Source organism: Kryptolebias marmoratus, linkage group LG18 (genome assembly GCF_001649575.2).
Source record: "Kryptolebias marmoratus isolate JLee-2015 linkage group LG18, ASM164957v2, whole genome shotgun sequence".
In the NCBI taxonomy this organism is placed as follows: Eukaryota; Metazoa; Chordata; class Actinopteri; order Cyprinodontiformes; family Rivulidae; genus Kryptolebias; species Kryptolebias marmoratus.
In genome coordinates this window covers 10,127,826-10,152,917 of record NC_051447.1, presented here as the reverse complement: position 1 = coordinate 10,152,917, position 25,092 = coordinate 10,127,826, and the positions used below count along the sequence as shown (strand labels likewise).

Sequence of the window (25,092 nt, the reverse complement as noted above, 5' to 3'; positions counted from 1 at the left end):
GGGGCAACATGTCATGGTTTAAACAAGTTTATTCATCAAATAAGCATAACTTTATTATTTGACCCATGTGTTTAAAGCAGCACAATGACAGCCTGATAACAGAACAGACAGAAATGTCACATATTAAACAACACCTGGCAACTCAACTCAATGGAAAGGGAAACCAAGATAAAGCTCATTTCCGGTTGGGGGTTTTAGCTGCTCTTTTCACTTTTGGCCACCAGGTGTCACCCAACAGCAAGCTTCAAGCTTCAAGTAATAAACACATTTTTAAAACAAGCTTCAGTTTGGACATCACCACTGCATTTACATAGCCTTTGCTGCTTGTGTTTAGTTACTTTTAGCTTTTAGCCAGTGTTTTGTATATTTTAGCTTCTAGCCTGTGTTTTGTTCATTTTAGCTTTAAGCCAGTATTTGGCTTATTTTAGCTTTAACAACTAAGTTTCAGCCAACTCACTGAGCACTTAGCGTTTATCCTGTTTTGTTTTTTATATAAATAACGCAGATTGTTGTTTGTTGAGAAATAAAAAGGTCTCATTTTGCCTCCACATTTCTTACCTTTTAATCTGAGCAGCTGAGGTTTTAGGGCGTGTTGCTCTGATAAGTTTCATAAAGTCTGCCAGAAGAAAGTGAAAGTATTTAATTACAGAGAGGATCATGGCGTCCGCCTGTGGTAAGACGGTCTAAAGTCTTCTTGTTGTGTTTCTGTACCGCTGTATGTATGAAATAATAATAATGCGTTTCATTCATTAACTATTTTTTAACCACTGCTGTCAAAATTTCCGTATTTATGACTCTCTTTTTTAACGTGTTTCACCTTATCCTAAATAAATTGATTCAGTTATTCTACTAAATCCAGTCAGACTGTTTTAAATGCATTATATGATATATAGAAGGCAAATAATGGGTGAAGAAAATAAATCTCTGTCGCAGGTTTAAGAAAAAGGGCAAAGTTTAACAAGGTTAGTTTCGTTTTCCTGTGAAGCCAGCCCATAGAGCAAAAACACATTTTAACTAAATAATGGGTATTGATGGTTATCATGGGTATCATGGTTAACTTGTAATATCTCGTGCTGAAAGATAAATATAAGAAACTGTCATATTTCGATGTGTTTTTATTGATCACTTTTTAACCTGGATATTATAATAATTTACGCTAAATGCACAAACTCACCAGCAGGGGGCGGCAGAGAAATGCTGATTATTTTGCATTCAGTTAAAGAAATGTTTTTCCATAAAGTAATGAGGTTAAATGTTAATTTAAAGCATTTGTGTTTAAGGAAATATTAGGCAAACGATTAGAAGAAGAATGGTAATACAAAAACTGCTAATAGTAAAAAGAAAAAGAAAAAAAAAGAAATTCAAAAAGTGGTAAAAACACAGCAGCCAAACGAGAAGCAGATAAAGATGCTGATGTTATCAGATAAGAGAACCTCATCGTGCCTTTTTGTTTTAGGAATGCCTCAAAGTATAGATTTATTAGCACAAACGATATATAGAAATTAATAAAAAGTAGTTAAAATGTTGCTACTAGACAAAATTATGTGAAAATCTAGAGTATGTGATTTTAAAAAAGCCCAGGCTGCAAGATTATTAGTTAATTTGGTAGTGAAAGTCCTTTCTGTTTTCTCAAATCCATAAAGCTTTCTGGCTGAAGTTGTAAATATATTGGATTTTTCCTGTGTTTTTTCCAGAGTCGGATGAGGAAACCTTTTCGGAAAATGAATCTGTGGCCTCTGAAGAGTCGAACAGTGATGACCAGCTGTCAGATTTAGAGGCTGATTGTCAGGTTTGTTTCCCAAAACAAACCCATATAAGCCCATAAAAAATATGTAACACTTCCCAAATTCTCAAGGATTCTCTTCATTTCCTGGTGCCTCTGTCATTATGTAAACCATTCCAACAGTGCATTGTTTGCTTTCCTTTCCTTTTAAGCTCTACTCGACGCAGCCCTGCAAATATTACAACAGTGGTGGTTGTAAGAAAGGGAGCAGCTGCAGCTATCAGCACGTCTGCAGGTATTTTCTGACAGGAAACTGCAAATACGGGGCGAACTGCAAACTGAAGCACGGTGTAGACAGACGGCCATCCTCTGGGGCAAGCGGCACTCCGGACGGCTCAGCAGCGAGCAGTAAGGAGCTGGAAAAACTCTCGTTTATTCCTTCTAGTTATGTCGTTTTATTATATTTCAGGTCACCTTTCATAGGCAAGATGCGTAAAGTGAAATTCTAATTCTAGTAGATAAATGCTGATAAATCGGAGTTAAGTTGGAACTGCAGCACATCCCTTTTTTTCTGTCACGACTCGAGTATTTTCCACCCTATTTTGTTCAGCTTTATGATGCTGGTTTTTCCCAACAGATCCAAAGCTAACCAACGGAAGATTTTATCAGTGGCAGCTCAACGATGGAAGCGGCTGGAAGGACATCACTAACGATCACGTCATCGAGGCCCAGTACTCGCTGCCCCACACCAAAAGCATCAAACTCTACAACACGCCGTACGGGTGAGAGCAAAGATTTGAGCACAAAACACTTCAGTTAATGTTTGAATGTAACCAAAAAAAGCATCTCACTGAACGTGTTGTCTCTGCAGGGCAGTGAGTATCAATTTTAACAGGATGCGAGTGTATGGAAAAGACCTGAAAGTGAGGCGTTTGGATGATGGTAACACGGTGTGGTGCTGGTACTGCACCCTGCGTCGTAAGTGGATCAGATATGGAGAGAAGGTACGCGGTTCAGGAAGTCGATCAGAATGACCATCTTCAGGTGCGTTCGCCGGTTTTGTTCCTGATCAACCTTTCTGGACAGGATTCCAAGGGCAACTCGAGCCCCGTGAAGAGCCTGGACATAGAGAAGAAGTTCCAGAGTAACCCAACGAGCTCTTACACATTCAGCGTCGGCGGTAAAACCTTCGAGATTAGGTTCCCAGGTGACGTGTCCTCGCCACTCTACATCAGCAGTTTAACTGAGCAGAGGGGGAAAAAATGTGTCGCTTTTAATCGCAGTGGTCTCCTTTTGACTCTTTTTGTTAGAAATGAAACAGGAGGGTGGAAAGAAAAAGAGGAAAGTCACACGACGACCACAGTTTAGACTCCAGTCGGCAAGCAACGGGTGAGTTTGGATTTCGTCAATCCCAAGTAGTGTGAGAATTTCAGACCCCCACCAAAAGTATAATGGATGCTCCTATAGGCCACAGTTCTTTCTGTGAACAGATCTTGGATGCAGTGGAGCAGAGTTAGCTTTGTTTGAAAACAATGTTGAAAATGTAAATAGTTAATTATTTCCCTGCTTCATATAAAACAAACTAGACATAGCATGATTCTGCATAAGCTAACTTCAGGTTTGGCTTCATCTCGTCTCATCTGAAAGCTGCCTTTTGTTGCGGCAGAGTTTAAACCTCGATATCGTTGTCGTTGTTTCAGACCTCAAGTAACCGCACCCTTGCAGAACATGTCTTTGGGCTCCAAACCCCAGTGGGAGTTTGAGGGAGACAATGGCGTGTGGCACGTGTTCAAACACAGGGTAGGCCGTCGTTGGACTGTGGAGGTGACATCCTTGCTGAAGTCGTCTCGAAGGCTTGTGGCGGTGAAACTAAAACAGGTCGTGCATGTTGGGGTTTGTTTCAACAGAGCCACACTTCGACTGAGTGCTCAGTAACCAGCGGTGACATCGAGAGGAAGTACCAGCAGAACGCCAGAGACGGCCTGAGCTTCAAAGTGAGCGGGCACTCTTACAGGCTGGATTTCACAGGTTAGCTGCTGTTTGTGCTGAACATGATGATGATATAATTATTCAAACGGCTACAGCGTGTTTTAGAGATTCTTTAAGTAACTTCAACGCACATGCTTTCGTTTGTCACAGCAATGACCCAGACCAACCTCAAAACCAAACGCACGCGCAAGATCAGACGTGTGCTGGTGTGAGCGTCGTCACTTATCACTTCCAGAAGACAGAGGCCTGTGCAATGCTGTTTTACTGTCTGTGTTATTGTTGTGCATGCAGCTGTCTCTGTACGACTCATCATGTAATGTTCTGTTGACATTATAAGGGAAGTCAGCAGTGTGGGTGCGGTTTACAAAGTGATGCCTGCCGATCTTTCACTGAAATGAAGAACTGTTTCTGCTCGTGTGTCAAAGAGTCGCTGTTTGAAGTCGTCATGATTTCAAGCTGATTTACTTTTAGATGCAAGAAAGAACTTATTTTTTACTGCCAAACTCATGCTATGAAAATAAACCGTTTGGTTTCAAAACCTACCTGTCCAGGGTGTCCCCCGCCTCTCACACAGTGACTGCTGGGGATAGGCACCAGCTCCCTGCGACCCAAAATGGAGAAGCAGGTAAAGAAAATGGATGGATGGATGGTTTCAAAACCTAAGAAATTAAAATGAGCATGTGCAAAGTTAGACAAATCTTTGATGTAACCAAATGAAATAGAACTGGTTACTGTTGACCTCAGACTCGATTTACACACTATGTTTAAAGTTTACTTGTGAAGCTTCAGGGTAAAATGTGCCAAATATGTCAAGTGCAATGGAACTCTTGATGCCTCTTTGTGCTGTACCAGCTTGTGTTAGCTTGTGTTAGTGCTAATGTACCACAGTGATGTGTACTGAACCAGTACACATCACTTGTACTTATCTGAGTTCATTGTTGAAAAGAAAATGTTTCAATAAAAAATATAACTTGCATGTCTGGATTCGTTATTACTCAGCTAATAAGATATCTTTCCTTTCAATTTGAATACTATTGGTTTTACCTGAACAATTCCAGCAGCATACAGTACTATTAGACCATCAATGTGCAGTTTGTACACTCCAAGCACTAAAATCCAGTTAATTGCACCAGTTTCTTTCAACTTATACTTAAGTACTACTGTACTTTGGGTCCAGGTTGTCAGGTTGGCTGGAGATTGCAGCGAACCCAAGGCATAGACTCATACAAGTTCCAGGAATAAAATAAATTTAAAAATAAAGAAACAAAAACAACAAGCTGACAAGGCTGCAAAAAACAAAACGAAATACAAAACAAACTAAATCTGTAATCATAGGTTAACATGGGAAGAACAAGACAGCGAGAGAAACATGACAATGGACCAGGGGGTAAATGGAGGAAAGGACCAGGTTTTAAAAGTAGAGGGTAATTAGGGGAAGTGGGCAGAGGTGAGTGATGACAATTACGAGCAGGTGGAGATGGGTGTGGCAGGAAAACAAGTGATGACAGAGGAGTGAATGATGACGTGTACGTTCCTTGCCAACCGCCAATAAAACCTCAAAAAGAAGAAGAAGAAGAATGATGACATGAAACAAAGACTGAACAAAACCCAGACTAAACATAAAGGCAACTAAATAAAAAAAATAAAAGAAACAATAAACCTAAACACAAAAGAGAACTCAAAGAACAACCCAAATCCTGACACAGGTAAGGTGTTTGCCGTGCTGCAACCGTGTAAACTTTCGAAATGAAAAACAAAAGAAACAATAACTTTTTGTTTTCTTTGACATCACATTAACAATAGATTTGAGTTTTTGCTTTTTAGAGACTTCAGTTCATTGCTTTTGTTGTCAGTGACTATTATAGGAGGCAGCTTTCATATGATCTTCAAAAGGACAAAAGCCATTTTTCAGGCACAATTCCTATAAAATATAAAAAGTTAGCTGGAGAGTCTGAGATGCCAGAGGACACGCATGTCTAAATACATAATTAAAGAACTAATGATAAGAAATTTTATTAGTACTGCATATGTTTAAGCTCCAATATTTTGATATTAATGAATTTTGTCATTCTGATCATATATCTGTGTGCAATATTTTACGACTGCTTAAAGCTCACGAACAAGTGGACAGATTAGCTTTAGGACATGATTGTAATTTTATAAATATTTATGCAAATTGTGCTGCATGTCTTTTGATGTCCATATATTTAGATAAACCAACATGCACTGCGAGTGTGCAACACGCTGCATATATCTGGTATGATAATATTATTTATATGAATGTTTAAGGTCATAAATAAACATGCTCACAACACATTACAACTGAAACATGTTCCCACGGTTTTGGAAATAAATGAAGATGTAGGACAATGATGTAGCCATCAAATATTTGAAGTTACTTTGTAAATGTTGTAGAGTTATTTAGGTACAAATTTATAAGTAGAAATGTTATGTGGTTTGGCTTTAATGTCAATTGTGAGTAGCAAAAAAAGGAATTTTATTATTGATGTTTTAAAAATGATTATTATATGTTACAACTGCCTGCCGTAGCCCAGTCCTACCCTCTGGTTCCTGTCATCTACACACACACACAGAAATGAAAGTGAAACAGTTTAGTCAAAGTATAACAAGCTACCTCACTGGTCTTAGGACGAGTAAGTGAATCATACTGTTGAATTTTCTGTTTTTAAAACCTTAATCTTGATTTTAATTCATGAAAACTAAACCATATATTTATTAAACCCCCTTTTTGTTGCAGTGTTTTCCCTTCAGATGCTGGTAAGTCTGAGTCAGACTGAGTTTCAGAAAGCTGTCTGCTGAAAGTGGAGTGATCCATGTTGTCTTTGTGTTTGTTAACAGCAGGGAAACGAACAGGAGAGCAGCTTTCTTCAGAACACTGCAGGTCTGTACATATTTCTTCACCTTCCTTATTGAATGGTGTGTTTTCAGGCTGACTTTTTGAACCACAAGCTTGTAAGGCAGCATTCTGACGGTTTAGAGTAGTAGAGTCATGTGCTATAATTGTAATCTTTTTGTTTACCAGTCATTGGGAAGCAATATGAGTGGCAGCTGCTTTCTGGGATTCAGTGGCTGCGAATTGACAATGATCACGTGATCGAGAGCCATTACTGCCAACCTGGAGCAAAAGGCATTACCATAAACACAAATCTAGGGTGAGTCATTTTACCTTACCTGTGGCTTTTTATATAAAAGAACAACAATCAGGAAAGAAACATGTTCTGTATGTGTTTCAACAGGCAGGTGTTTATAGACTTCGATACGTTGCAGACTAATAATCCAGCTCTCAGAGTGCAGAGACTGAGCTTCCTCCCTCAGGGCCTGACGGAGGACATGGGCTGGTATTACAAAGACGACAGCTTGTGGCGTGAATATGGAGCTCAGGTTAGATTTAAAGCTTTAAATTGATTAGAGTTTGAGTGTTCTCGCGCTCTGAAGTGTCCGCCTTCCTCCTCCGCCTCAGAACTCCGGCATGGTGACGTCGTCCATCAGCAGCAAAGACATCGAGCATCACTTCAGCCAGAACGCTCAGGGAGCCCTTCAGTTCACAGTGGGCTCTGCAGGATACTCACTGGATTTTTCCAGTATGTTTATCTGAGGAAGGCTTATTTTTATTTTATTATTTTTACAGTTAAGCCTGGCTGATTGTGTTTTACTTTGCAGCCATGACCCAAAGGAACCTGACCACAGGCTTGTGCAGAAATGTACGCAGGCGCCCAAAGTTCACCGCCAACTCTGCGGGGTGAGACTTTTTGTTCTCGTGGTTGAAACGGTGACACAAGAAAATCCACACCAGCCCAGACAGTAACAAAACCGTCCCGGAACACGCCTGAAAATCACTTCATGTCTCTGCAGACTTCGCTCTCCTTTCGTAGTGCCTCTGTCCTCTTCATCGCAGCTGCCCGGTCAGACCTTTAAGTGGGAGTTTATGGGAGATGAGGGACAATGGTTTGAATACCAGGCCTATGTAAGTACGGCTACATCGCCATCATTTCTCAACATAAGATGGTTTTGGTCTGAAACTCCTGAAAGCCAGCGGGTGACATGCATTCCATCAGGAAGTACTAGGTTTTCCATTTGTAGGTTGCCTAAATCTTTGCAGCGCTGAAGGGACGTGATGCATTTCTCCACAAACTGGTTTATTTGGGCCCGTTTGCATGTGCGCAGGCATGTTCACTCGACAGCGCTGCCATTGAGAGACAGTACCAGCTGAACCAACAGGGCCAGCTGAACTTCAGGATTAATAGATTCTCATACACGCTGGACTTCGCAAGTAATGCGCACACATACGATCCAAACGTGAAGCTCCTCGCTCCTCGGTCAGCCTGCACAGGCCTGGGTGGAGGGTGCAGATTAAACATGCTTGTTGTATCACAGGTATGAGCCAAATCAATAACGAAATTGGAACCACAAGAGCAGTGAGGAGGACTCCAGACTCTGGGCTACAAATAAGCATTAGGTTAGAAAGAACGTTCCGTTCTCCTTTTTATCTAAGCAAGTTTGTGTAGAGCTGGGGTAGGTAACCGTGGTCCCCGAGAGCCACTATCCTGCATGTTTTACTTGTTTCCCTGCTCCAACACACTTGACTCAGTCGTTAAATGACCTCTTCATGTTCTGCAGAAGCCTGTTAATCACCCATTGATTCGAATCAGGTGTTGGAGCAGAGAAACAAGTAAAACATGCAGGATGGTGGCCCTCGAGGACCAGGGTTGCCTGCCCCTGGTGTAGAGGTTCTTCATCCGCACTGATGTATTTGTAAATTAACTATTAAAAATTCCTACTTTTGTTTCCAGTTCAAGCCCAAGATGGCAGTTCCAAGATATGGACGGGCTGTGGAAAGATTATTCCAAAGTAAGCCTTTTGTTCACAGTGGAAAAATGGTGCACAACGAGCCCCGAAACTTGGATCGAAGCCGACATTCTTTCCAAAATGGTCTCCCTGTGACAGGATTTAAGATTTCCTCCAATGTATTGTTGTTGTTGTTCTGTGCCATGCAGGCATACGGTCTGTGCAGCGTTTCCAGCTCAGACATTGAGCTCCAGTACCAACAGAACCCAACAGGCACTATGATGTTTACCACATCCCAATTGTTCACCTACGAGCTCAACTTCTCGTGTGAGTGGCAAGATGGGCCCACATGCAAGATTTTCCCCTTTTTTTGATTCACGAAGCTGATTTGAAATATTTTGTCTTTTTTGTAGCTTGGACTCAGAGGAACCTGTCCACAAACACCACCAGATCAGTGAGACGACTCGCCCAGTGATCGACACGAGATTCGCTTTTAGTTTAACGTCAGTCCAGTCTGTGACATCACTGCCCGTCTCAGGTCGTCTCTTGTCTCAGGCTTTGCACAGTCTTCACAACATGCCTTATTTCTTCATTAGTTAAAAAGGTTTACAAACTGTTGTTTTATCTAATTATGAATTGTGCCAATAATGTCTTTTAAAGCACTTTATCATTGTCGTTTTTTTTAACTCTACCACAATACTTTCTTTTACTTGCATAAAAAGAAAGCGTACATCTTCCTCTTAAGACTGTACTTCCTCATGTATAGATAATTGATTAGACACTGTGTCACAAACATCTAAACCACGTAGCTCCTGCAATATTACAACACATGCTCAGAGTATGTGCTGTGAATGACTCAGCTATGAAACTGTAGCAAAATATCTGTAAAACTGGCTGAGTTATGGCCATTTTTGTGCGCTTTGGAGGTCGAAAACATTATCGCCTAACTAATGATTGTTAGCAAATTAAAGCTTTGAAAATAAGCATAAGGAATGAGTAATTTTATGTTTTGGAAATTAGGACACTAGAGAACAGAAATAGGTTGAGACACTAAAACTAAAATCTAACTAATAAATAAATTTACAAGGAGTTAAAAATCCCCGCTGGGCTCAAATTAACAAAATGGAAAATGCCTAAAAATAGAAGTAAGCAGACAGCTCAGGTGAAAAAATTTGTTCTATATAATGTTTTTGTCTGTTTTCCTTAATTGAGCCCAGCATCCTGTTTATTTACGATCATCCAAGTGCTTTATTTAAAAAGAAAAAAACCCTATAGTTACGTTTAAATTACAGACTAAGACGGTGCTGTAGGATTTAGTAAATGTGGGTTCGCTATCTAACTTTTGTCTTTATTACCATTAAATAAGTGTTTGATCGTTCTGCGTTGTTTTCCCTTCTTTAAACTCCACACAATAATGAACACACAAAGATACTTTTATGTGTATGTACAGATCTTCATTGAACCACCTCTGATACACACCAAACAGAGCTCACACTTCAACACGTAGGACAGCAGTAGTTTACAAATGATTTTCGTAGAAAGAATCAACTTTATATAACTGCTTTGGGCTTCTGCTACAATGTGCGACACACACTTTGACCACCATACTCGGTTAGTGGTGAAATCGGAACAGACGGGCGTAAAAACATCCACTCACGCACACGTTTGCGGTGACCAAAATGGAGAAATAAACAGAACCTGTCAGCTTGAATGAACGTAACACTGCGGCTGCATCAAACCTTGTTTTGATGTAATTTATTTTTATGATTAAATAATAGTAATAAAAAAAAAAAAAACAGCAGAAATCAACAGCAGCAGAAACAGTATAAGCAAGGTGCACCTAAAAATAAAGCCTAAGATGTGTGATTATCCTCGAAAAATGTAATATTTGGAATGAGTTACTGTTTAGCTGTTAAAATCTGACATTTAATGTAGGTCAGAAACAAACAAACAACAACAAAAAAAAAAGGATTATTGCACTCGACTCATCTAAGGCCTCTTAACCAGTATCACAAAAAAACATAAGAATGCCAAGGCCCTCACAGAGCTAATCATCTTTAAATAACTATATTTACACTTCATATGAATGCACGTCACCAGCACAGAGTCCTCGGACAGCTGAAAGGTGCCGGAGTAGAAATATAGAGATAGTCTTTATTTCATAAATTGATCAACAAATGGTAGAGGACCCCGAGGGCCTCAACGTTCAGCATCTAATCAGAGACGAAGAGGAAATAAAATGTGATTGGTCGCTCAAAATAAGAATAAACACCTTTTTTTTTTTGTGGATGAGGTAACAAAAAAAAAGTGAAGGACAAAAAAGCTCACATGAATATTTGTGTAACAAATGAGTGCTGCTTAGCTTCCCACGTGTACCCCTTGTAAGGCACAATCACAACAGCAGTGTTCACTTGTTACTTACTGCCTTCATATTAGCATTTGCTGAAAAACGAACAGCCACTCCGTAAAAAGACGCCGAGAAGAATCTCAAACTACTTTCCGAGCTACCAAACGACACAACTGGGCTGTCCAAATTAGTGTTCAGGATGAACGTTAGTCATGTTACCGTGGAGACGAACTATAAAAGGGGCTGCATTGTTTTTTCTCGCCCCATTTAAAACCTCATTTCCGACACTCGCGTTTGATTGGTTTCCGCGGAGGAACCTGCTGGATGCAGATCTGTGGCTGCAGTCTTCACTCTACCTCCCACTGGACTCGGAAACTGATGGATGACGTCTTTGTTCTCCAGCCAAATGGCCTGATCGCTTTAGACATGCAGCAAATACGAAAATATTCCGGGAGAGCGGCGGAAAGCACAAAAGCCTGAAAAGGCGGGCGGATGTGAGAGTCTTTAACGGCGCGACTGAAAAAACGCTCAACTCAGCCACTGAAGATGAACACAAAGCTTTCTGAATAAACCAAATGAAATCTAAACTCAACACATTTTGATGTCCCAAGAATGTCAAGTACAAAACAGTATGAACCCTCCCCCCCTCAAAGCATTCAACGAACCCCAGCTGTTCTGGTCTGGTAGAAATGGAAATCGGGTGCAGGTTAATTTTTCCAGCAGAATGTGAGCACAAGTCAGACTTTAAATCCAAAAGAGCTTAAAAAGACAAACGATACGACCCTTAAAAGCACTCCGCAATCTGGTCTTGTTCTATGAGAATTCAAAGCTCTCGTGTTCACAGTAATTAAAAGGATAAACTTAACCTGGGATCACTCTTTTAGCCAAACAAGTCTTTGAGGTCACTGTTCACAGATGCGCTTTGTTTGACCCCGCCCGGGTTCGCTGTCGGGGCGGCAGCTGGTTGAGAAAAGTTCTGCGGGCTGAAAAAAGGGTTCGCTTGCATCCCAAACCCACTGGGCATCCCTCCCATCTGAGTCTGAGCGTTCTGGGCCGGAGCAAACTGACTCAGCCAAGGAGTGCCGGCTCCAGGTGTGGCCTTAGGACCCATTTGGTTGAGAGCGACTTTGGGCTTGCTGGCTGTAAACAGACTGTCCAGGGCTGACATGTCAGGAGCTTTACTCGTCGGCCCTGCTGGTGCTTGATTCTGCGCGAGGGCTCCGAAGTTTGGGGCGCTGGTGGTGGAGGCCATTCCGCCGTAGAAACCGGGACCGGCCGGAACCATGGCCATCCCCATGCCTCCTGTCTGGAAGCCCATCGGCGAGTTGAAGCCGTTAGAGACCGAGGCGCCCATGGAACCAACCATGGGGCTGGAGGCGGGGAAGGCAGACATGGTGGTGCCCTGCACCGGGGGCGGCCGTGCCGAGTTGGCCAAAGACAGACTATTCAGAGACGTCATGTTGTTGAGCAGGCTGCTGGTCAAATCCTTCGTCTGCAAGAGAAAAGATTAAGACGCCATCGTGACAGATTAGGTCAGGGGTCTGCAACTTTTACAGTCAAACGAACCGTTTCTGCTCCTTCTTCTACGAAATCAAATGTATCCAGAACCACAAACCATACCTGAAGCTTCAGGTAACCCTGAACTATGTGAGTCCTATCTATATTTGTGGAAAATTAATAAGAATCTCAATTTGAAACAATAAAACTTTCATTTATTAGAGTGAACTTAAAAATGAGGCCAGTTTGTTGGATATTTAATTGCACTTTGGGTATTTCTTCTTTCAGCAGCTTGCCTCAGATGTGTTATGTTAAATGTTAAATTTTCTGGTGGATTAATGAACAGGCTAACAAGTTATTAGAACCATCTGATTATTTTTTTCCTCCATGTATTATTAGTATCATTTGATTGGCAGCACACCCGACAAATAAACCGGCTGATAAGTCGTTTGAAATGGTGCAAACTCTGTTCAATCACAACGTGAGTTAACAGAATATTTTACAGATCAGAATCACTGACAATAAAACCCCAAGCTCCACATACCCTCACTTAAAAAAGGGACTTCATATTTCAAAAAGGGATTGCACATTTAGTTTGATTTACCTGTGAGCTGCTGGTGCTCGCAGGCTTGATGGCCTGCGGCGCCAGCGGGTGCTGGCTCCTCAGTTTGGCCGCCTGTTCCTGCTCTTTAGCCAATCTTTGTTTCTCCTCCAGCGTCAGAGACATCTAAAGAGTCGTGACAGAGCAGAGAGAGACGGTAAACCAACTGTACGGCGCACCGAATGAAACATTTTCCCCATCCAGAAGGTGTGTTGTAGAGTGCGTACTCTGTTAGGCTGTGAGCTCGGTGCAGCAGAGCCGTTCTCCTTCCCGTTGACGCTCGCGCTGCCAAATAGGTCATCAATCTGACAGCAAATTAAAAAAAGATGACTAGATTAGCTAAACATAGGTAACTACAGTATATAAGGCTGATCTGGAATGAACCTCTCACCTGGTTTCCAGAATTGGGTGGGCTCTTGGTCTCATCTGATTGGTTCGCAGGATTTGAGATGTTTAGACTCCTATTGGAAGAGAGAGAGAGAGAAAAAAAATCATGACACTCATGTGAAACTTAACTGTCTGTTGCTTTCTATTAGAGATGAAAACAAACTCTTCATTCAATTTCCAAACAAACCTCTGCTGCTCTTGCATGATGTGCAGCTGCTCCAGCTTGGTCTTGTGTTCAGCCTCCATGCGGCTCAGCATGTCACGGATCACCAACATGAAGGAGTTAAACTGAAACCCAACGGAGAAGATTAGACATATGGGAACTTAAAAACAACAGAAATGACATAAAACATCACTTACATGTGGCGTACGACATGCGCTAAAAGGAAATCAATTTCAATAAATCCAAGATTTCTGTTTCCTTTTAAAGGCTGGCAGGTAAATTCAATTTAAAAAGACATTCACGTGGTTGGCGGTGATGTACCTGATTAAGGTTGAGGTTGTTGTCGATACTAAGAGACACGAGGTGGGGCAGGCTCTTGGTGGCAAGATGCTCTTTGGGGATCCCAAGCTTCTTGTGGCTAAAAGTGCACTTATAGATCCCTAAAACATGGAGGAAACAAGTGTTCAAAGGGAAACCGAGAGGTTTTCTGAGTGGAACGATTGGAGCAACGTGGCTTTGAGTCGTTTACCTAAAATGCCCATGAGGACCGCCGGTTCTCTAGAGGGGATCTGCTGCAGGAAGGGCAGGATCTCGTCGATGACAAACCACTTATCCAGATATTCCAAAATCTTCCCCAGACACACCAGAGAGTTCACTCGCACCTACACAAAAACATGAACGTGTGGTTACTGTAAAGGGGAGGGAGAAGAAAGTGAGGGCGCCTCAAAAATGAGGTTTTGTGTGAGCGGAAAGCTTTCGGAGAGCGGAACGGGATTGATGGAATGATGGAAGACTCACGGCAAGCGAGGTGGTCTGTAGGCAGGCTGATTTGATCCGGGGGATGAGGGAATTCTTCATGGACGGGTAGTCAATCAGGTTGGCAAACGTTGGGATGATGTTCAGGCACAGCTCCTGCTCACCCACGAAGAAGGTATTATAGTATGTGACAGAATTATGATGCCAAGAGGAGCATCCAGTCTCAGTGTCCTCTCAAGATAACACCATAAGGACAAGAACTGAGCGAGTTAAAATTTATTTCAAAGGTTTTACTAAAAATATGCACAAAAGGTTTAAAAAATTGGCAGCTAGATTCAGAATATTCAGTGCTACTCAAACAAGTGGAGTCTTAAGTAACGAAATGCATTTTCAAAAGTAAAACGTTTCGAAACAGCATCTGAGTTTTCCCCTCATCCTGTACCTGAATCTGCACTGAGGGAGCCTCGAGGGCCCTGTAGACCATGGGGAGCACGCTGTTCTTGATGTCGTCTGCCGGTGTCTTTGTCAGAAGCAAGTCCATCTTTTGCAGAAATATCAGCAGGATCTGCGGCGCACAGGCACCAAGTTAGGACAGCAAAGCGACAGAACGCAAGCCTGTCTTCAACAGAGGCGAGTGGACGTGAGCAGAGGTTTCAGTGAGGTTAGCTGGGATGTTAGTGCCATGACAACGCAACACACACAATGCTAGCTGATGTGGCTGGAGACAATTCACAGCAAAGACCACTCACCATATTACTAGCCTGAAGAGGCATGGGAAGAAAGTAGAAAGAAAACATTTTTAAGGTGAACCCAAACCAACATGCTCTTTAGTCAGGTTATAATCGGTTACAATAATCATAAAAGTGTTGTCATCGTTGCAATTTACAGCAAAACAGCCAGTTATTTCAGCGTGTGCACATGCCTAGCTCTCCGTGCGAGCCAGGTGTTCCTACCTGGATGGGCTCCTGCTGTTTGAAAACAGGCGTGAGGTCAGGCAAGATGAGGCGAATGTACTCCTCCTTGGTGCACTCCTCGGCAATCAGCAGCACGTTGCGCAGCACGAAGGGGACCATGTCCGGGTTGATGAACTCAGAGGTCAACGCCGGCAGGATGCGATACACCACAACTCTCTGCGAGGAGAAGAATTTGACTTGAAACTGTCATGACTGGCTGAGTTCATCACAACTTTCATACATGCAATAGTTTTTTTTATTTACCTTTGGTAGCTTGGGCAGAACTTTGGGGAGACCTTTGTAAAACTGGGATTTCTGTAAGTTATCCCTTTGGAAGAGGGTGTCGAAGTACTGCAGGGTGACTGCACCGACGTCGTCGAAAAACGGAATCTGAAGTCCAGACAAAAAGCGCAATTTGTAATCCCTCAGACGAAAACGACGTAAAGACATAAGGTGTTTGTTTTGTTCCCCCCCAGCTTCGAACAAGTAACGACAACAAACCTTCGTCATTTGGTCCGCATCGGGTCGGACGTTTGGAGAGACGCTGAGCAGCATCTTCACGTGCTCCCGCACTTCCTCGGGAATCTTGTTCAGCAGAGCTGGGCTGATGTTGCTCAGCTACAAATCAGTAGAATTTAAACAAAGAAAAGAAAAAAAAAAACACCTTTGATAAGATTGTACATTGTGTAATGAGCTTTAAAAAAAACTCTATATAGGTTTGCAGCAGCTGGTCCTAGATCATGTCAAGTTAAGATGTTTTCCCCTCAAATAAAAACTCATCTGCCTGCACCGTGCACTGGTACAGGACACATACAAATAATAATATGTCAAGGCATTTCAAATACTGAGTGTCTGTCACATCAGTCACCTGGTCCAGCTGCCTGCTGAAACTTTTAAAAATGTCGTGCTTGTTGACCAGGAACACCGGCTTGCCTTCGTTGAATACAGCGTGCATGACCACACCGAGAGAGTACATGTCGGAGGCAGAGTCACAGCTGACGGACAGGATGTACTCAGGGGCCAGGTACTCCGGGTTCGGGAGGCACAGAGAAGGAAGGTTAGGTTCCCATTCTTTACACGTGTACTTGGGCTAAAAGGAACAACAAAACCAAAACGTTAAAAACACGTGAAGACAGTAATATTTGTTTCACCGCACGACTGATCCAAAACGATCCAGATACCTCAGCGTCTGAAGGGTTGTTAGAGGAGATGCTGAAGTCGAAGCCCATGATCTTCCAGGCTCCGCTCTTGTTGAGGATGATATTCTGCGGACACAAGTTGCCGTGGACCATTTTCACCCCGCTGTGGAGGAAAGACAAACCCTCCGAGATCTGAGGAGACAGACAAATAAAAATAGAAACATGTTAGAAAAGGTTAGAACGTGATCAGTCAGGATCAGACGCGATAAAACATTTTACATCAAAGCAACAAACTAAGATAACTCAGAATTAGCCGTCAGCAGGGCTCAGTTTGACAAATCTATTTTGGAGCTGCGCTGAAGTGGGCAAAACTCAGCTCTGGACTGACCTGCCAAACATGATTCTGTATGATCAAACAGGTAAAACCACTACTCTGGAGTACTGTGCTTTTAGAAAAGGACAATGGAAAAAAAATGAAAATACAACGAAAATTTAAAAATGAGGACTTGAGAAAATATAGTCCGACTCCAGCCTGTCAAGCAACATTGTAAAAATGACAAGAAAAGTGAGATTGATCAGGTTTTACTGGTTTTGAAAAGAAACCCATTTTAAAGTTTGCCGAATCTATATAGGTGGGGACCAGAGATTACTAAAACCTGCTTAACTAGTCTTCAACCAGCTAAACAAACAAGCTGCTCGATTTTGGCGTTAGCACACAGTTGTGATTTCAGATTGAAAAGATCTGTTTGGAGAAATAAACAGAAACACAAAATTTATGCTTATTTATTACATTTCTATGACAGTAAAGTCTGAATCATTTTAGAATTGTTGTCTCGGACAGAAAAGGCTATTTTAGCTTTGACCTTTGCACAGGTAGATTGAGGCTTTTTTTACATAATGCGGCATTTTAAAGAGCAAACAGTTAGTTACGACAGTAATCAATCACGAGAAGCAAAACCTCTACAGCAGCTCAACCAAAATCCATTTTGTGAGTGTGTGTTCACACCTGTAGCAAGCCATATTTGGTCTCCACATCATACAGTTTGTACTCTTTGATGTCATTGGGCACGGGGCTGGGCAGGTTGTCCCACTGGCCCAAAACATTGGACAGACTAGCAAACACCGGCTCTGTGCAGAATGCCAAGCAGTCTCTGAGGGTCAAACAAGCAGAAAACATTAGCATAATTTTACAATGAGGACTTTGTTTATTTAAATGCGTGCACAGAAAGAAACAACAGCGTTAGTAAAGGTTGGAAAATAAAAATAAAAAAGTATGTATATAAGGTATGTATCTGTAGCAGTCTAGATAAAAATTAACACATGACACAAACGGGCAAAAAAAAAATCTATTATGGAATATTTTTTCCTCGTATGCAAACCCCCTCTTTAAGCAGTGACTCGTTTAGTCCGTCCTTGATAAAAACACTGTGTGAATGCACGAGTGGTAATCACCGGGACTCTTCCAGAGGGTGCTGCACGGTCAAGAGGCGAGGGTGACGCAGTCTGGTCAGCTGTTGCACTCCTCTTTTCAGCGAATCGATGATTTGGTCCTTCTCAAACTTCTGATACTTGTCAATCATCTTCTTATCAAACACAAACACTGCCACTTCCTAAAGAGATGCAGACAAACAGCAGGATGCCGAGATTAGTCGCGTCCAGTCCAGACTGCCCCAAATTAACCTCCTAGACGGCACATGCGCTGTAAATCATTTATCTGTTCCAAGTTGAGCACAAACTTACATTGGCGAGAAGACTGAGAAGACACGCACCTGTTTGGTGGACTTTTTGCTGCCGTTATAGATCCTCCAGCACAGCCCAGGACCTCCACTCGCAATATGTCGCCCCACCTCGAACTCCCTCGTCACTGGGTTGCCCATAACAGCGCTGGTGACGTCTGCTGTCACTTTAGTGACAGTGCTTTTCAGCTTGTTCAGCATGGACTCCATGGTAAGGCGTGACCTAGTGGCTAAGGCAAGACACTGATGGTGACCACCGAGGGCAGATAAGCAGTTTAAACAAAGCGCAGTCAGACAAATGAGGAAACGCGCTCGTTTTTGCAATCACTCAATGAGATGGCTGCAGTCCCTCCCTCGGCAGAGCCGAAGCCCCTATACGATCCATTAGACATGCACTCTATTGTACCTGCATGAAAATTTGCACATCAAAGTGCCCACCGGTTTCCCGCCTGTGCTGGCTGAAGAAAATTAAATTAACTACTGTGGGAAAACGTCCCTAGGAATATAAGATGACTCACAGCAAGACTCTAAAAAAATACTTGGATGATTTAAAAACACGCTGGGTCGTAAGTCAGACAAAAGAACATGGCTGCTGTTGTTGAGACACTAATTTCTGTTTGAACAGTCTCTTAAGGGGGTTTCTGTCTTCTTTCTTTCATTTAGTGGGTCTGTAGCTCTTTGATTTTAAAGTGCTTCTTGCAAACAATGCTCTCATTGACTTTGCCATCCTTGCAGTAGAGTTTCATTTACTAACTCTCTATAGAATGATGCAAGAAAAATGAACTGAAAGCATTGCGGTCTTATCAGATTGTTTACGTCTCTCACCAATAATGAAGTATTTTTGGCTGGGAAAAACAACCAAACTAAATCCTCATTTAATACAAGACTGCTAACCAAAGTCTCAGCTGAGCACCATGAACTATTTGCATCTTGAATGCAGTTTTGCAAACACAGTTCAACAAATAAATCAATGTTCATGTTTTCACAACATCTTCTCACTGATATTTTTTTAAACAATAATACTTAAGTGTGAAGTTAATGTTTTGTTTTTATCTTAGAGTGCCAATACGTATCTGTAGATTTATCGTATAGGTGGTAATATCAATTTTAAATAATGGCCAGACTATTAAAGAAGAGGATTCAGGAAATTTAGCTCACCTTAAAACGCCTGTACAGACTTTCCATAATTATTACCATTTCAAATCGTAAACAGTGTATTATGAACAGGTTATTAAACTTGATTTGGCTAGATCAAGTGTTGTTGTAAGAAGATCAAACCGTATGTTAGAGTTAGGTTATAAGGTGTTATATTAGTCGTTGATCTTAGCATGTCTGATTGTGAAATACCTTAATGTTAGCCAAGTTAACCGTCTGCTTTCGTCCGATCGATTATTCTCACCCAGTACTGACAGTATCATTAGTTATGTGCCCCTTTAAACCTTCAATTAATCCGTGATTTATTCACGTAGCTGACACTGCTGTAGATTGAAAAGGCTTGTTTTAATCAGAGAAAGAGATGATGACAGTCAGCCACTTATGCTAACTAGCCAGCAATGCGCAAACAAACAGCGGCGTTACACCCAGACCGATTAATTTAGTTCAAAAGCTGTCACCTCAACAAACCTCCAGCTACTCACCTCAAAACAACAAAACAGGTCTCCCGGTTTTCAGCCTCGTTATAAATTCACCGTCGGCACCAGCGCTGTCAGTGATGGCTGTGAAACACAGCCCCCATGTTTTCCAGTAGCAGCGAATTTGGTTAGCTTAGCATGCTAGTAAAACAAGGCGCTCTACTTCCGGGTTCTTCAGGTAGTCAGGTGCACCTACGTCATTTTTCCGCTTTTTTGTGAAGTGGGCAACTGTAGGTCTTTTAAACCTCATAAATCTACATAAACTGCTAAATTAAGAATAGCAACAATTAAAATTCCTGCTCAAATAGCATGCTAAAGTCATTTTTTTGGTTGCATGTCTGTCCACCAACATGTGAAAAAAACTGGTTTATGGACACATTTAGAAATCAACAAACATAAAACTTATTTAAAACTTAAATTTCTTTGTTTGACAGAACCTTTATTGCATGCATTGTTACACGTTTCATCATAAAGTGCTTTTTAACCCGATTTTAGTTTGCAAACAACAAAAGTTGCTGAAAAACTTGAATTGGCAATAAATTGTGCATAACAATAGCTTCATAAAAACAAAATAAAAGCCTAAATTAGGTGTCGCATTTGACCAAAAACTAAATTGAAAAAAACAATACTGAATCATAACACTTATTACCTTTTCAATCAAGTCACAAAGTCTACATTTCAAGTAAGTTTAAAATGCTATGATTTACTGGAGATAAGTACATTAAAAATATTTTCAAAATCATGTTGCCCTGAGCTATGATCAACCTAATGTACCATTTTATTTTACATGAACCTAATGGGAAATTCTTCCTAAAAAAGGGATTCATGCAACAAACTTCAGTGACATCAGTGTTTCAGGTTTTAACCAGTGTTCTTTTTTTCCCCTCCTAAACACAGAATGCTACTTAAACTGTTATTCCTCATCTGATATGCAGAAACAATAATGCCTCATTAGAGTATTGGTTAAAAATGTACTATAATGATCATAAAAAATAGAGCATTTTCATTTCAAGGAAAAGTATTGACTAGTATTCCAACTGTTCAATCAATGCTGCAGCAAAACAGCAATTTTAAGTAGTCCCTTGTGAAATTACTTTGATATTACCTCTATTAACAATACCACAAATGACAAAATGCAACATTTAAACATTTAACTATCAATGGCATACACAACATAAATCTTGTCAATAATTATTTAGAACCAAAGTGGATTTTTCAAGCTACACCAGAAGGAAATTCAATCATTTACAGTAAAATTAGTTCCACTAGTGCCATTTTAATTTTTTTTTTGCATTTTTAGCTCCAAATTCCTTTTTCAGTTTCAAACTTCATCTATAGCTGCTTCCCTAAATATGACTTAGATACAAGCTTACAAATAAAACTTGCCATTCCTGTTCTATATACTAAAAATTAGTTGTGTGATGGTATTCCAGTTATTGCTCGATAACTGAAGTTTTACTCTTTCTCTCTCTCTGCTGCTCACTGAACTTGAAATGATTCAGTGCCCGTTTTCAGAACGTGCTGGAAAAATGCTGGAGAAATACGACGGGGTGATGTTTTTCGAACTCTTTGAGGAGCTTCCTCCTCTCCTTGACGGGCATGCTCCTGTCGGACGAAATGTCGCAAAGGAGCTGTCGGAGGCTCTCCAGGGTGGCGGCGTCACGCTGATCTTCGTACTCCTGTGGGGTCACCTGCTGGCAGAAGGTGAAGGCTGCAACACAGAAAGGAGAGAATGTAATCGATTGCAACTCTGGTGCACATCGTGAAGTAATAAAGAGAGGAAATTAGATTTTTATGTTGTATGAATTTGGAGTAACAGTGCCTCCAGGTGGACAAAACACTTCAGACAGTCATACCCCAGTTTACTGTATAAATATGGGGGCTGGATTGTTTTTGTTTTTTTCAATAAAAATGAACTTTAACCTGAATATAGTACAAGTGATTAGAAACATTATTGCTCACAAGACATCTGAAGATATAATAACACTTATTTAGCTATTATTAAATGCGATTATGTACTGTTTGGTGTAAAATGGAGTGCAAATATTTCCCAAGTTGCTTTTAACTTACTAGCAACAGAGTCTGGGTCTTTGCCATGCTGCAGAGTCCTCAATGTTCTTCTCACAGCTTCAACAAGAGTTGTAGGAGTCTATCGTTATGGCAAGAAGTGAGAAGCAGTTAAAGCAGGGTCAGGGTACAGGTTAAAAAGAGTGATGACAGGACCGTGTACCTTGAAGAGCTCAGTGTGATGGTCCATGAGAAAGAGCACGAGAGTCTCACTCTGTGGTCGACTGAGCTCAGGATTCTGAACAAGAGCTCTTTGAAATGTGCGACAGACCAAGGTCCTATTATCAGTCTGAAAAAAAAGAAAGAGTGAATAAAAAGTTGTGCTACCATAACAACAAATCTGACTTTGGAAGCAAAAATCATACATATGCGTAAAATAAAGGAAAATGTCTTCCATCTTTGTTTTTTCAGAATAGACAAAAAAGCTGAAACTGAGAGTGTTTGAGGGATGCGTTCTACCTGCTTTTGGAGTCGGCAGGCATCTGACTGAGCGGCTGAGGCCATGAAGGCCAGCAGCCTCCGCAGTTCATCTCTCACACTCGTCTCCAGCAGCCGCAAACACAGCTGAGATGCTCTAATGGCATCCTGTGGTTTCCCTTCATCTAGAAAATGAACAAAAGACATCAGATGCTCCCGTTTTTATCATCTAATATCAAGTATGAAGGATGGGACCTTTTTCGACCAAGCCTCACCCAGTAAATTCAGGATTGCAACGTGTACGTCCAGGTAGCGGCCTGATATAAGTGGAGCCCTTTCCTGTCCACTGTAGTATTTGGCAAAAGTGTCAAAGAGCAGTCTCTTCTGGCTGGCTATCTGCTCTGCGTTGCCATCACCATTTTGTTGGCTGAGCTGCTCCCCTGCAACCATAATTAGTTGGTCAGGAAACAGCTCCAAGCAGTCTGCAGCTGCTGACAGCCATGGATCCAACCTGAGGGGGAAAAGTAGTGACATAGAACAAAATATTATTTTACGATTAATGTTCTCATGATGGAGCATACATGCAGAGTTATTAACCCCAGATCTTTCTTTTTCTCCTGTACGTTAGCAAAACCAGTTTCTACCAACGGTTCAAAAAGCTTCAAAGAGTTTGAGAGAGAGTGCTGACTTGAGTAGGTTGAGTGCATCAGGTAGCTCTCTTTCCAGGCATGTGTTCGAAATAACCAGGTCCAGGTTGGCAACAGAAGCTCTGCAGGATTGAGGCCGAACTCTTTCAGGAGAAGTGAGTATGCAGTCCAAAACCGGTAACTCTATTATCTGCAGCAGCTGCAGCAGAGTCTGCTGCTTCCAAACCTCATCCACCACTAGGGAAGAAGGAAACAGTGGGAAGAAGGAAACATATTAAACAATAATGTCTGCTCAGAGCCCACACATATCAGCAAATCCTGACAGATTGGTTTGTTACCAGCTTTAGACAGGAAGCTGGAGGTAAAGCGGGTTGTGTTCGGAGCGGGAATAAAAGATGTTTGCAGGTTGATAGTCCTCAGAATCCTTTCAACCCTCCTGTCTGATGATCCAACAGCAAGTAGATTGGAAATTGTCCTCAGTTCATTCATCCTTCACAAAAAACAGATGGCTTTTAGAGGATTAATTAGTATTTTCTTGTGTGGCAAAGTACTGTGCAATATCACAAATATTATATGCTTATTAAAACCTCTGCAGTTATTTATTACTGTTTAGCTACGGTTAATATCAACATCCATCTTAACTCATACATCACATACATTTGCTATATTTTGCTTTGTGATTTTATAAAGAAATAATAATCTGATAATGAGTAAAATTTCCTAATTAAGTATCAGTATACATTAAGAGGAAATCAATTATTTTAACCCAACCTGGAGCTCTTCTTCTTTTTTGTCTCAGGTTCTGGCGTCATGTTTTCTGTGTCACTGTTGTCCGCTTTCATGGCAAGACCGTTTATTCCTTTATATTCCATAAAGCGGTAAAGGCTGCCACTGTTATCCTCAAAGGCGACCTCCTTCTCCCTGCGAAACAGCTTTGTGCCCACCGGCTCGAACACCTTGGCCTCCATCAGAGCCTGACAGAGTCGAGTGGCTTTGAGGCGGGACACTTCACTTGTGCAAAACACCACGTTCTGCATCAAATAACTGAGAACGGCATCCACAGCGTCCGAGCCCGTGAAGCAGTCAGCGTGAACACGGAGGTGCCTCCTGCAGCGACGCACCTCCACCTGGGTCTGCAGGGCCTTGATGATGTTGTGCCACAGCTGGGTGGCTCCAAAAGGCCTTGAGAAATCTATTGGGAGACAGAAAATCAGCACAAAAGGACTCAAAATCTGCTGAATGTAAGCGCGAAGATATTACTGTAAGATAGTTATATGTTAGGAGTGCTTCGTCCACTTTGTAAACACTCTACAGGTGGTCAAACAAGGTGCTTGGGAGTCTAAGTTGCAAATATGACATTTTAGGAGTTGGTCTTCAAATGGAAGATTAAAATAAATAGAATTTGAAAAAAGGATCCCTTTGGCCAAATTTTATTACACATAGTTCTCAAAAATTTCCCTAGCTTCATATTCCCTTTCTGTGTGAAATATTATAATATAAAACAGTGCTGAACAATGTAAAACTACACAAGCCCCCCTTTTGTTGACACTTAAAACTTAGTTTGGGAGTAATCTTTAACCTTTAATTTTTAATATTATTTTTTAGAATTATATTTACTTCTAGATGTTGCTCTCCAGAGGTTTATACTTGTTCTGAACTTTGTGTGTGCCCTTTTAAAATGCAAAACATAGTATGATTAAAATATTTATATATCAGGGCCAAAAGTGTTCTTTCGTAGCTGTCACTAACATCTAATAATCATTTAAACACCGCTGTGAATCGTCTGCGAGGTCCTAGTTAAATTAAAAAATAGATAACAAAATCATTAAATTAAAAAATCTACATAAAATCTTACCATGCTGAATATTGACACGAAAACTCCTCGTTTGGCTGTTTAACCTTCTAAACCGAGGAGTCAAATCGACCGCCATAACAAGCCGTCTTCTTCGTCTCTAAATAAAACGTAGCAATCTAGGCTTTTGCTTGTAATGCTGCCCCCAGCGGGCAGTGGGTAGCACTGCCATTACACTACTGAGGTCACATCCGTAAACAAAACCGTCCTTCTCGAGCATGGATTTGAGGCAAACCGGAACGGACCATTGCAACAAAGAACGAAGGATTGCAAAGTAATGTATATCCTTGTAAATCTTAAAGTAATCACGTTTAGGCATCTGTTTTAGATTCAAAAATATTTTTCTACATTAAAAAACACATAGTAAATCTAGTGTTTGCC

General features: G+C 41.3%; 4 protein-coding genes across 6 annotated transcripts; 2 read left to right on the top strand and 2 right to left on the bottom strand.

Moving 5' to 3' along the window:
- Positions 1–530: 530 nt before the first annotated feature.
- On the top strand, positions 531–4,688 carry si:ch211-244b2.4 (uncharacterized protein LOC541512 homolog). Its single transcript, XM_017411521.3, has 10 exons — positions 531–673; positions 1,695–1,789; positions 1,936–2,131; positions 2,361–2,505; positions 2,595–2,727; positions 2,810–2,930; positions 3,034–3,112; positions 3,424–3,523; positions 3,631–3,751; positions 3,863–4,688. The coding sequence occupies exons 1-10, from the start codon at positions 658–660 to the stop codon at positions 3,922–3,924; spliced, it is 1,068 nt and encodes a 355-aa protein (XP_017267010.1). The 5' UTR covers positions 531–657; the 3' UTR covers positions 3,925–4,688.
- Positions 4,689–5,364: 676 nt separating this feature from the next.
- si:ch211-244b2.3 (uncharacterized protein LOC557230 homolog) lies at positions 5,365–9,896 on the top strand. 2 transcript variants are annotated; one of them, XM_025004926.2, is made up of 13 exons: positions 5,365–5,418; positions 6,471–6,490; positions 6,572–6,614; positions 6,756–6,885; positions 6,970–7,114; positions 7,194–7,314; positions 7,394–7,472; positions 7,586–7,697; positions 7,898–8,003; positions 8,108–8,189; positions 8,524–8,581; positions 8,728–8,845; positions 8,932–9,896. In XM_025004926.2, exons 2-13 carry the CDS (start codon positions 6,485–6,487, stop codon positions 8,991–8,993), a joined length of 1,062 nt encoding a protein of 353 aa, XP_024860694.1. In that variant the 5' UTR covers positions 5,365–5,418; positions 6,471–6,484; the 3' UTR covers positions 8,994–9,896. The 2 variants fall into 2 exon arrangements, with proteins under 2 accessions (XP_024860694.1, XP_017267015.2); XM_017411526.3 differs by lacking the exon at positions 5,365–5,418 and adding an exon at positions 6,292–6,366.
- A 54-nt stretch (positions 9,897–9,950) lies between these two features.
- On the bottom strand, positions 9,951–19,883 carry scyl2 (SCY1 like pseudokinase 2). 2 transcript variants are annotated; one of them, XM_017411685.3, is made up of 19 exons: positions 19,735–19,883; positions 18,131–18,327; positions 17,814–17,971; positions 17,368–17,512; positions 16,404–16,553; positions 16,091–16,312; positions 15,724–15,840; positions 15,487–15,612; positions 15,223–15,399; positions 15,019–15,030; positions 14,712–14,834; positions 14,312–14,425; positions 14,043–14,175; positions 13,835–13,953; positions 13,538–13,638; positions 13,355–13,424; positions 13,191–13,268; positions 12,967–13,089; positions 9,951–12,357 (listed from the first exon to the last, which is right to left on the bottom strand). In XM_017411685.3, exons 2-19 carry the CDS (start codon positions 18,305–18,307, stop codon positions 11,746–11,748), a joined length of 2,757 nt encoding a protein of 918 aa, XP_017267174.1. In that variant the 5' UTR covers positions 18,308–18,327; positions 19,735–19,883; the 3' UTR covers positions 9,951–11,745. The 2 variants fall into 2 exon arrangements, with proteins under 2 accessions (XP_017267174.1, XP_017267176.1); XM_017411687.3 differs by lacking the exon at positions 15,019–15,030.
- Positions 19,884–20,151: 268 nt separating this feature from the next.
- On the bottom strand, positions 20,152–24,798 carry depdc4 (DEP domain containing 4). Its single transcript, XM_017411688.3, has 9 exons — positions 24,715–24,798; positions 23,631–24,051; positions 23,198–23,349; positions 22,901–23,096; positions 22,488–22,723; positions 22,255–22,397; positions 21,959–22,084; positions 21,799–21,877; positions 20,152–21,439 (listed from the first exon to the last, which is right to left on the bottom strand). The coding sequence occupies exons 1-9, from the start codon at positions 24,788–24,790 to the stop codon at positions 21,240–21,242; spliced, it is 1,629 nt and encodes a 542-aa protein (XP_017267177.1). The 5' UTR covers positions 24,791–24,798; the 3' UTR covers positions 20,152–21,239.
- Between the last annotated feature and the right edge of the window lie 294 nt (positions 24,799–25,092).